Source organism: Lissotriton vulgaris, chromosome 6 (assembly GCF_964263255.1).
Source record: "Lissotriton vulgaris chromosome 6, aLisVul1.2, whole genome shotgun sequence".
Taxonomy (NCBI): Eukaryota; Metazoa; Chordata; class Amphibia; order Caudata; family Salamandridae; genus Lissotriton; species Lissotriton vulgaris.
In genome coordinates, this window is record NC_141694.1 from 1,002,250,708 (window position 1) to 1,002,263,071 (window position 12,364).

The 12,364-nt window shown below is 43.9% G+C and overlaps 1 protein-coding gene across 4 annotated transcripts in view; it reads left to right on the forward strand.

Annotated features, from left to right (window-relative positions):
* The window catches only part of LOC147708329 (FERM domain-containing protein 6-like), a 649,337-nt gene that overhangs the window by 415,523 nt on the left and 221,450 nt on the right, over window positions 1-12,364 (forward strand). For all 4 annotated transcript variants that reach the window (XM_086927042.1, XM_086927044.1, XM_086927045.1 and 1 more), the window contains one exon: window positions 1,702-1,857. In XM_086927042.1, coding sequence (XP_086783168.1) covers window positions 1,702-1,857 — 156 coding nt within the window. The remainder of the gene's footprint in view (window positions 1-1,701; window positions 1,858-12,364) is intronic.

A 12,364-nucleotide genomic window follows, 5' to 3' on the forward strand; every position in this document is an offset into this window, starting at 1 on the left:
TGGTATCCCTTTGGAGCGGGTAAAAACCTTTGAGTACCTGGGAATCACCCTAGAAGAACACCTGGAATGGGATACCCAGGTTTCAAAGGCAGCCCTTAAAATGGCACAAAAAGCAGGAGGGATAACCAAAATGCACAGGCGATCTGAGTATAAGCCTGCTGCCCCGTCATAGAAATATACAAAGTCCAGGTTAGAGCGTCCACTTTGTATGGGGCAGAGCTATGGGGGCATCATAAGCCAACTAGTCTCACAAGGATAGAGCATACATTTATGAGAAACCTGTTAGGGTTGCCCCCCAGTACTCCACTAGTACCCCTTAGAATGGACCTGGGGCTGTTCCCTATTGAGGAGGAAGCAGCACTGAGGCCACTGAAGTTTTGGAGAAGATTGTGGACGGTCCCAGAATTAACTCCCTATAAGAACGAGTTTAGGGATGTGTGTGCAGAAATCAGAACAAAAAGAATTCCCTGGCTAAACCACATTAAGAAATGTTGTAGTAGGATTGGCCTACCTGAGCTATGGTTAAAACCAGAAGTAGCTTGCCCTGCACTTTCCAGGGCCGACCAGGTGCATCACTATAGGCACCACAATCTGATTTCTCTACACACGAGCTCTACATTGGGCAAGCTGACATCCCAGTTCCTCCAAGTCAAAGTGGACTATAAAATGGAAGGTTTTTTAGACTTGATCAACCCAGCTATGGCAAGGAAATTGTACATGCAATTCAGGCTGGGTAGTTTGCCTCTTATGTCTTTTACCAGTAAATGGAACACAAATAATAATAGTGAGTGCCCAGCATGCAAATACCATCTAGAAGATGAATTTCATGTCTTTTTCTTTTGCCCCGAATACCAGGTTGCACGCAGATGCTGGGTGAAACCAATTTGCAGGAACCTTGGATTCAGGGAATGTTCCACGGCTCTCAGAGTTCTAAAATTAGATTCCCATCCCCCCATTGTTTTTGCCGTCTCCCGTTTCCTAAATGCAATGTGGCATAAACGTCGTAATTTCTTAAGAAATGACCAGTAGATCTTGTTACTTTTTAACCAAACCTTTATGTGCCACCTCGATAACTATTTTAGATGGTTTACCAAGCCTTTTATACAGGAAATGTTTTTAAGAAGGAAAAAACTTCTCTGAGAAGTAATTGTATGTATTAATGTCTTTGTATTGTGAATTTTATATCCTATTTATTTTGTACTGCAACGTTGGACAGCGGCCACCAGAGCACCAGGCTGTCTTTTGGCCCTCAGGCATCTCCCAGCCATACTGATCTCATGGGGACAGAGCAGCACCTCCAGTCAACCCTAGGAATGAATGGAGTCACATTATCTAATAGCTTTTCCCAATTTCCGAATCGCTATTAGGTAATGTTAAGGAATCGCAAATTGTTTTGCGATTCCTATATGCATAGCATTTTGCGATTCCCAAATAGCGAATCGGTAAAATTTGCTATTTGGGAATCGTAAAATGCAGGCTTCATGCATGTGCCCCTATGTTACTTATTCTGTTGAAACTAGACAGCATGCATTTTATGGACTGGAGAAGCTGTCCCTGTTGTATGTGCTATCATACCTAAAGCTTTATTTGAGTCTATTGTGTTATTGCTGGAGCCAACAAATTTAATGTTTCCTGATATGCAAACAAAAATAAAAATTAATTTGAAAAAATTATTACTTGTCTTCTTGTTCTTCATTCTAGATAATCGCAAAGCGAGGGATTAAATACATCCTGAAGCATGCCCCAGAAATGCACGAAGAACTACACGGTTTGCCGGTCAAGAAGGCTGTGCTAAAATTCATCAAGGAGTCCTGCTTGCTAGAAGATGTACCAGTACACTGCTACAGATTGCAAAAAGTAAGCAGAAATTTAAAGTTCAAATTACCTTATTCAGAATTGTTGCTCTCGTTATTGAATATGTTTATTACTGCCGCTTGCTTGAGATTGGATGGCTTTCCTCACTTTTTTGTTTTTGTCCTACCCCTGGAGCGTCACTTATTAGCTATCTTTTTGCGTTGATGAGTTGTATCCATCCACTACTGACATCAGAAAACTATATTTTGTCATTTGTTTGTTTAGTGTTACTTGGGAGCGCATGGCTTTCTTCACTTTATTCCCATATGCTCATTGCTCATGTTCCTCCATTCGTCTACGGACCCTTCCCATTCCCAGCTCCGCTTTCTTGGCTTTTTGAAAATATTTTTAAATAAAAGTTCTTATTTTGTACAAATTTGCTCTTGTTGGGCCCTGGCAGCTGCACACTGTCACAGTACCACACGCTACCTCGCTTGTCTGTCGCTGCTCATCCCTGCCCTTCCTTCCCTGCACTCCACTATATTTTATTGAAATTGTTATATCATATGTACAAGGGCCTACCAGCTGTATTCTGCTGCCAGGCTGCTGCTCGACTGCTCACCTATATCTTTTTGCGCTTCCACATGTATTATTGTTTTATATAACGTTTGAACATTGCTGTCAGGCATAATAGAACAGTAAATAAAACTTCAAATTAAAATGCCAAAATTGTCACTGGTGCCTCACTAGGTATATGCACGCACAGGCGGCCAACTAAGAATGCTTTATCTGATATTAAAAAAACATTCATTTATTCATAATCTTTCTTCGGCTAAATAGACATAAACGTTTTACTATAAAAATACACACAATTTTTTAAAAACAGTAATTACATAGCATACATTATTCTATAAATACGTTCCTACTAGATAAAAACAGAATATTCCAGAGATCAACATACATATGCATCCTCAGATAATATAATAGCCAGCTAGTCCCTCCAATTTTTTTATTTTTTTTAAGATGAAAACTTCATAACATTTTTAAAAAACTATTTCAAAACGCTCTACCATAAAATCAGATTTTAACAAGTATTTGGTTGTTCATATTGCCTCCTATTTTCAACAGCCCTGGTCATAAAATTAATAATTGCATAACATCTGTCTAGTGTTCCTAATTGTTGTAGAAAAACAAGTCCCATTTTATAATGACAGACATTAGCAGCTTGTAAAATGGGAACAGGTAAAGTGCCCTTGCTGCAGAGTATAATGTGCAAAACAGTTTAAAGTGAGGGTAGTGCTTTGTCTGGAAAAATTATCACATAAATGTTTCAGTAAATCTAGAATCCATGTACCCTGTACCAAAAAAGCAACCAAAAGGAACACAGTGCTTAAGAAGGGACACCTTCCTGCACAAAAACAACCCTTCATGGTGTTTTGCTTGTTTCTATGTGTGCTGCACAATGCAGCACACATAGAAACAGCAAAAACGAGGCGAAATAAAGCATTTCTCCTCATTTCCTCATGTTATAACTAGTTTTTCCCTGGTCTTAATGTTGGCTCAGCCTCCTATTTACGCCACCCTTTTAAATAGGGGGAAGCATCAAAATCAATGGGTGTTGTGGAGGAACGTCCATCGTAACACCCGCTGCCTACCCCTTTCACGCTAAGTATAGTGTGAAACCCTGCTACACAAGCTCCAAATCATCCAGAACACTGCAGCCAGACTTGTCCTTGGAACCCCACAAAAAATTTGACCACATATCACCACACCTGAAAGCATTAAACTGGCTACCTTACGAAGCCAGAATCCAGCTAAAAATGGCATACATAACCCACAAAGCGCTACACCACAACACACCTAAGTATCTGGCTCAGAAAATTAAAATCTCCGGAGGAAGCAGACCGGCCAGGAGTGCAAAGGAGCTGCTACTGAGACCAGCCATCTTCAAGAAGAAGAAATCGTACGACAGAGCATTCTCAGGAGCAGCACCAAGGATCTGGAATTAACTTCCGCCAAGCATAAGAAAAATTACAGACACTACATCCTTCAAGAGGGAAACGAAAAGCTTCCTAATAAATAAGTTCCTTCCATAGGTCGGACCGAGGTCAAAAGAACACTTGATAAAGGAGTGAAAACAAAAGCTACACAAACAATAAGCATTTGGGAATCATTGATTCTAGACCACTCATTTCAGCCATATTCAAACATATATACTATCTATTATATATTACGTATATAAGTATTAATGTAAACATCGGAATATGACATACCATGTATATACTTACTATATGACGTCTAATGTATAATGTCTATCTATTGCTTTTGTATGTACCTACCTCTTTACATTGAACGATTTTACAAACTCTTGTCTATAACTACCTCACATAATGTAAAGCGCTCTGATACCTAAGGGTCTTGTTCGCGCTATAGAAAACTTTAAATAAATAAATAAATAAATAAACAAGCACATGACCCAGCCCCTATGAGATCCCCAATGGCTTCCTATCGAGAAGAGAGTAACCTTCAAGCTACTCACCCACGCCAACAAATCCCTCCACAACATCAGACCCAAATACTTCAACGGAAGAGTCTCCTTCCATGTAACCAAAAGGAACCTCTGCTCCACCGACCTCGCACTAGCAGAGACTCCGCGCATCCGCAAAACCGAAGCAGGCGGAAGAGCCTTCTCCTACGTTGCAGCAAAGACCTTGAATGAGCTACCAGTCAACATCAGACGTTCCCCCCACTCTTCACAACCTCAGGAAGGGCCTCAAGACCTGGCTCTTCAACTTATCCGGAGCTGCACACCCCAGCACCTTGAGACCCTCACAAGTGAGTAGCGTGCTTTATAAACCCATGATTGAATGTTTAAAAGAGTGCCCGATTTACAAGGTGGCATTAAGCTGCTTAACGTGGCTGAATGTCATCTTGTAAATAAGACAAAGTCCCTATCACCAAAGAAATGTTGTTAAAAATGACATTCCTGTGGGGATAGGGGCTTGTACATAAGCCCCTAAATATGTTTCAATCCTCACAGATATGAATACATTGCATACTTTACAACTGTTTCCATGAAATGAGGCTTTTCCTTCTGCAGACTTGCACAGAAATTATAGGACAATTGTTTCGCCATTGCATCGCAGCTGGGGACTATTGATTGAAGAGGAAATATAATTTTGGTATACCCAGCTGCTCAAAGGTCTTTCTGACATAGGCGAGCCAGGGAATCCGCTTCCTGTTGTCAAGAGCAAGCAATCAGTATGAAAGGTCCTCACCAAACTCACCTCCAGTTTACGCCAACTAGTTATCCAGAGTAACAAAGGCGCTAAACTAATAAGATCAATTAAGTAGTCTAACCATAGTTCATTACGACAAATAAAGGCTGCTGTGCTTCGGGCGACTGCAAGTAATCTACAGATAAATCCATTTTCAAAACCCTGCAAAATGTCAGCATTATTGTATCCTCACACTCCCACCCCATACGTTCCTACTGGGATTTCCTTGTTCTTGTTCGTTATCATTACTCTTATTGGTTTTTGGCGTTCCCTATGTGAAAATCAGTATACGCCCTCAGTTGCTCTACTGAGTTGTGGTGAACATAAGGTTAGAAGAGGGTATAATTTTAGTGTGGAATGAAATGATATTCCAAGAGAGTTGAAGGTCTTAGACTTCTTTACCTTGATCCATGCTAATTGATGAGACTTAGACTAAGAACAAGTGGGGTCAAAAGTCATGGTTAATGGTTTTGTGAGATTCACCTTTAAATTAAACCTTCCATAAATGTAAAAAATATGTCAAGAAGCGTCTGTAGGCCGTTTGCAGTTCTTGCAATTAGTACTGCATCGTCAGCATAAACAAAATTGGTGTGAGACGGTTTCCTGTCTTGGCTATGTCTTTGCCCCAAGATGACAAATATTGATTCACACCATTATAAGCAGGGTGCCAAAATGCATCCCTTGCAAACTTTGGGATTAGTTCTAATATGTTCAGTACATTCAGCCAAAGGTCCATACCTAACCTTTACGGTAGTTCCTCAGTGGAGACTTCTTATAATGGAAAGCAGTTCCTTTACCACCCCCTTGTTCTCCATAACTGCCCATAATTTAAAGTGATTTACCACATCAAAAGCATTTGAGAGATCAATGAAGGTTAAAGGCATTGCTTCTCCCTTGGCTATCATATATTTCCCTGTCAATAGGTACACATGTAAGCACTGCTTGACAGTGTCAGTTCCAGGTTGAAAACCATATTGTACTTCTGAAATTATGTTGTTCTCTTTGGCCCACTTTCTGATCTTGATAGGAGTACTCGCTGCAACATTTTAGCAGCTGAGTCTATCAGTGAGATAGAGCGATAACAGAAGCATAATCTCCCATCTCCCTTCTTGTAAATGGGCACTAGCATGGCAGTCTTCCCTGAGTCAGATATAGGGCCAACCATATCCTCTCTCAGCACATTCGCAAGGAGTGGTGTCCATAAAAGAATATTTGTTTTAAAAATATCTACTAGTAAGGCCAGGTGCCTTTCCAGAAATGCTCCTATTTATTTCAGAGACCACTTCTTGAACATGGAGAGAGTTACTAAAGGTGCACAAAACTGAGGTGACTAAAGAATCTTTCCCAGCAAGTTAGGTAGAAAACCCTCTGTGCGTTCCGATTGAAAAATATATTTAGAATAAGTTACCCAGGAGTCAGCAGAGATTATGATCTCTGTTTTGGAAGTTGAATGATAACAAAACAAGGATGATGCATTATTTCCCAAAATCTGATATAATCCTTCCTATCACCTGCTTCCAATAAATCATTCTATTCTTCAGATCTTATCTCTTATTTTATGTTTCACAAAGATAGATTTATATAAACGGCATGCATTAATAACTTCTTTCGTGCTAGCAATGCCGGCTCCCGTAGGAGGCGGAAAGCCTGCTGGGACCGTAGGGGCCTTGAGGTTCCCCCTCAATCCCGGGTAAAAGAGACAGAAATGGCAAAATAAAGGTCAGAAACAAGCAGAAAGAGTCAGAATCAAGGTCAGAAAGGGGCAGAAAGAGGCAAAATAAAGGTAAAAAATTAGTATAAAAAGCAGAATAAAGGTTAGCAATGAGCAGAAAGAGGCAAAATAAACGTCAGCTATGAGCAGAAAGAGGCAAAATAAAGGTGAGCAAAGAGCAGAATGAGATAGAATACAGGTTAGAAATGAGCAGTAAGAGGCAGATAAAGGTCAGCAATAAGCAGAAAGAAGAAAAATAAATGTCAGCAATGAGCAGAGTAAGGCAAAATACAGAAGACAAAACAATCTGAAAGAGGTAGGATAAAGGTCCTGGGGAAATGAGACAAAAGAGACAAAAAAGAAGTCAGAAACGAGCAGAAGGAGGCAGAATAAAGGTCAAAAACAAGAAGAAAGAGGCAGTATATAGGTCAGAACCAAGTGGTAGGAGGCAGAATAAACGTCAGCAACTAGAAGAAAGGGGCAAATAAATGTGAGAAACGAGCAGAAAGAGGCAGAATAAATGTCAGCAAATAGCAGAAAGAGATCAAATTAAGGTGTGAAACGAGCAGAAAGAGGCAGAATTAAGGTCAGAAATGAGCAGAACGAGGCTAAATAAAGGTGAGAAGCGCTCAGAAAGAGACAACATAAAGGTCAGCAGTGAACAGAATATCAAGGGAGAAGCGAGCGGGCACAGGCAGACTAAAGGTCAGAAACGAGCAGCAAGAGGCAAAATAAACACAAGAAACAAGCAGAAAGAGGCAAAAAAAAGGTGAGAAATGAGCAAAAAGAGGCAAAATAAAGGTCAGCAACGAGCAGGAAGAGGCAAGATAAAGGTGTTAAACAAGCAGGAAGAGGCAGAATAAAGGTCAGAAACTAGCAGGAAGAAGCAGAATATCAGCAAGGAGCACAGAGAGGCAAAATAAAGTTGACAAAAAAGCAGAAAGAGGAAGAACAAAGGTCAGAAGAGAGCAAAAAGAGACAAAATAAAGGTCAGATACAAGCAGAAAGAGACACAATAAAGGTGAAAAACAAGCATAAAGAGGCATAAAGGTCAGTAACGAGCAGAAAGTGGCAAAATAAAGTTGAGAAACTGGCAGAAGGAGGCAGAATAAGGTAAAATAAAGGTCAGCAACAAGCAGAATGAGACAGAATAAAGATCAGAAACAAGCAAGAAGAGGCAAAATAAAGGTCAGAAATGAGCAAAAAGAGGCAAATTGAAGGTGCAAAACGAGCAGAAAGAGTCAAAATAGGGGTCTGAAGCCAGCAGTAGAAGGCAAAATAAAGGTTAGAAACGAGAAGAAAGAGACTAAATAAAGGTCAGCAATGAGCAGAAAGAGGTAGAATAAAGGTCAGAAGGGATCAGAAAGAGGCAGAATAAAGGTCAGGAACCAGTAGCAAGAGGCAAGATAAAGGTGAGAAATAAGCAGAAACAGACAAAATAAAGGTCAGCAAAGAGGGAAAATTGAGGGCAGAAAAACAAGCAGGAAAGGCAAAACAGAGGCTGGAAAACAAGCAGGAAAGGTAAAATAGAGGGCAGAAAATACAAAGCAAAGCAGAAAAGGGCAAAACAGAGAGTCGTCAGAACTCACACCCCACTCACAGACCCAATCAGACACTCTCATGTCGACTCACAGATCGACTCAGAGATTCACACACCCATTCACAGATGTACTGAGACACTCATGCATTCACTCACACAATCATTGTCAAAGGGAAGTGGTAATATTTAAGAAATACAATTTAAAAAACCTTAGAAATTCACTTAAAAAACAAAGGTTACAGGGACGTTATAGTTAGAAAACAACATAAAAAAACCTTAGAAATGCCCGGGAAAAACAAAGGTTAAAGGGGGTTACAGTTAGGCTCAGATTATACTTGTATGAAACCAGTGAAATTCAGCAGTTATAGTTATCTGAGCTAACTATAACTTATGCCCCACAATGCAATGCCTATGACCTCATATATTTCATCACTCATGACATTTTCAGTAACATCACTGATGACATATCAAATGACATCACTGATGACATCGTCCAGTGAGTGATTTCTAAAAGCTTATGAGTGTTAAACATATTTACCAGAGTACTATAAAAGTTAAAATAGTATACTTGGTGGTCCCTGGGGCCATTTAAGGCCCCGGGGACCCCCTCCTCCCCGGGGCCAAGCTGAATATTGAAAAAGAGGGAGGGGACGCACGCTCTCCTCCTGTGCCATTTACGGCCCCGGGGAACACCACCTCCTCTGGGTCAGGCCAAATATTAAGAGAGGAGGAGGGGGTTCATGTGCCCCACCCCTGGTGTCATTAAGTGCCCTGGGTACCACCACCCCCCAGGGTTGGCTCCCTATGTCCCGGGGTACCCACCCCCGGGTCATAGCTGTTTACTCTCACTTGGCGGGACCTTTTTTAGGAGATCTGTTTATTAATATTTTTCGAGGTATCAGAAGAAGGACGGAGGGAGATACAGTGGCAGATTTGTGAAATAATAAAGAAGGCACTGGAGCACCACAATGTTTGTAAGAGTGACTCTCCTGACAACCGGGAGAGCAAGTGTCTTCCAAAAAGACGTTTGCGATGTTAGGGAAGTAAGTTCCCTTGTAAGGTTGCCGTCGAGCAGCTCAGTATGGTAAATTCGAATGCCCAGATAACAGGACATGGTCGGTTGCCAGGTGAAAGAAGCTCCATTAATTATGAGCACCAGTAGGTAGGCTGGGAACGAAGCAAAACAAACAGGACTTTATCCAATTAACATGCAGTACAGATAGTCATGCAAAGGAGTGAAGAGCACTCAACAGCTTCATCACACAGCCAACGCACCCCACGCCCGCACCTGCACCCCCCGCCACCACCCTCCGCACCTGGACCCCGATCAACACCGAAGAAACCCGTCGCACGATGAACTCCATCCACTCCAGATCTCCAACCGACCCCTGCCCGCACCACGTCTTCAACAAGGCCGACGTTGTCATCGCACGGGACATCATCAATACCTCCTTCGACACCGCCACCTTCCCGGAGAGTTGGAAGCACGCCGAACTCAGCGCTCTACTGAAGAAACCTTCAGCGGACCCCACCAAACTCAAAAACTACCGCCCCATCTCGCTCCTCCCGTTTCCGGCCAAAGTCATCGAGAAGACCGTCAACAAGCAGCTGGCTGCCTTCCTCGAGACGAACGGATCCCTCGACCACTCGCAGTCTGGCTTCCGGGCCAACCACAGCACCGAGACCGCCCTCATCGCCGCCACTGATGACATCCGAACCCTGCTCGACAACGGGGAAACAGCGGCCCTCATCCTCTTGGACCTCTCCGCGGCATTCGACACTGTCTGCCACCGCACCCTAGTGCAGCGCCTCGGCAACGTCGGAATCCAGGAGAAGGCACTAGAATGGATCATCTCCTTCCTCGCCGGAAGAACACAGAGAGTCCGCCTCCCCCCGTTCAGATCAGAAGCCACCGAAGTCATCTGCGGCGTTCCTCAAGGCTCCTCGCTCAGCCCCACCCTCTTCAACGTCTACATGAGCCCCCTCGCGGCCATCGCACGCCAACACAACCTCAACATCATCTCTTACGCCGACGACACCCAGCTGATCCTCTCCCTCACCAACGACCCCGCCACCGCCAGAGCCAACCTACACAAAGGAATGACAGACGTAGCCAAGTGGATGATGAACAGCCGCCTGAAGCTGAACTCGGACAAGACGGAGGTCCTCATCCTGGGCTCCTCACCCTCCGCCTGGGACAACTCCTGGTGGCCCCCTGCCCTGGGGAGCGCACCCAAACCGACAGACCACGCACGCAACCTGGGCTGCATCCTGGACTCCTCCCTCTCCATGACCAGACAAGTCAACGCTGTCTCCTCGTCGTGCTCAACATCCTGCGCATGCTACGTAAGATCTTCCGGTGGATCCCCACCGAGACCAGAAAGACGGTTACCCAGGCCCTCGTCACCAGCCGACTGGACTACGGCAACTCCCTCTATGCCGGAACCACTGCCAAACTCCAGAAGAGACTCCAGCGGATCCAGAACACCTCAGCAAGACTCATCCTCGACATCCCCCGACACAGCCACATCTCCGGACACCTGAGAGACCTGCACTGGCTCCCGGTCAACAAGAGAATCACCTTCCGTCTCCTCACCCACGCACACAAAGCCCTACACAACCAAGGCCCAAGATACCTCAACAGCCACCGCAACTTCTACACTCCCACACGTCAGCTTCGATCGACCAGCCATGCCCTTGCCGCCGTCCCCCGCATCCGAAGAGTCAACACAGGAGGAAGTGCCTTCTCCTACCTGGCCGCCAAGACTTGGAACTCCCTCCCGACCCACCTCCGCCTGACCCAAGACCACCTCGCCTTCAGGAAGCAACTCAAGACCTGGCTGTTCGAGCAGTAGCGGATCCCCCCCCCCCCCAAGCGCCTTGAGACCCTCTGGGTGAGTAGTGCGCTATATAAATGCTTTGATTGATTGATTGATTGATTGATTGATTGATTGATTGATTGATTGATTGATTGAAGAGTCAGGTATGGCATACAGGACAGAGCAGGCATCCCTAACATACAGCAGCCAATCATCTGCTTATAATGATATTGCATACACATCCTCGCCCATTGTATACCCTATGACTACGCCAAAGCACGCATAGCTAGAGCTAAGGGTTTTATAGCTGAGAAGAAAAGGAGGGGTGAAAGGGGGAAGCTCTGTCTATTGTCTCTACAAACTCTTATTGGTGCCGAGATGAGGCCATCTGTTCGTACCCTTAAGGTTGGTGTATCATAGAGAAGTTTCACCAAGCAGATATATCTGGAACAAATGCTGTATCGGCGAAGAACCTCAAAAAGATAAGGCTTTTCAATAGTGTCAAACGCATTCTCAAGATCGAGGACTAAACACCCTGCTACCGGCAAGTATTAGGGGCGTATCGCATTAATAAGAAGAAGCGGCGTAAATTAATAGAGGTAGTAAACACTAGGAAAAACCCATTCTAGTGTATGTGTATCAAAGAGAGTACTAGTTGAGCCAGCCTCTCTGCTAACACCATAGCTAGTATGTTTTAGTCCATATGTAGTAATGCCAACGAGCGATAAGAGCCCAGATGTACTGGATCTCTGTCGGGTTTTGGTAAGGAGGCAAGCTTAGCCTCACAAAGAGAATCAGGGTGGTGGGAGGAGAGGAGCACCTTGTCATAGACCCGCTGAAGATGTGGGGCCAGAAGATTTGTGTAGGCTGTACAGAGTACAGATGGAAAGCCATCTGGACCTGCCACCATTCCAGTAGCAAAGGTCCACATCACAGCTCGGACCTCATCAGAAGTAATGGGAGCATCAAGGTCCAAAAGCTGATTTGGAGTCAGTGTGGGGAAGGAGAGCTCCAACAAGAAGCAGTTGATATCTGATACAGGCGCCGTCAAAGTCGATCGGTAGAGCCAAGTGTAATGGATAACCAGTTCCTCATAAATTTCATGTTGTGTATAACGCATCACTCTCCAGGGAGACCTCAGCGCAGTAATTGGTTGCGCTATCACTCCTGGCAAATCAGCCAGGCAAGAAGAGACCTCAAATGATCCACAGTCACATGCACC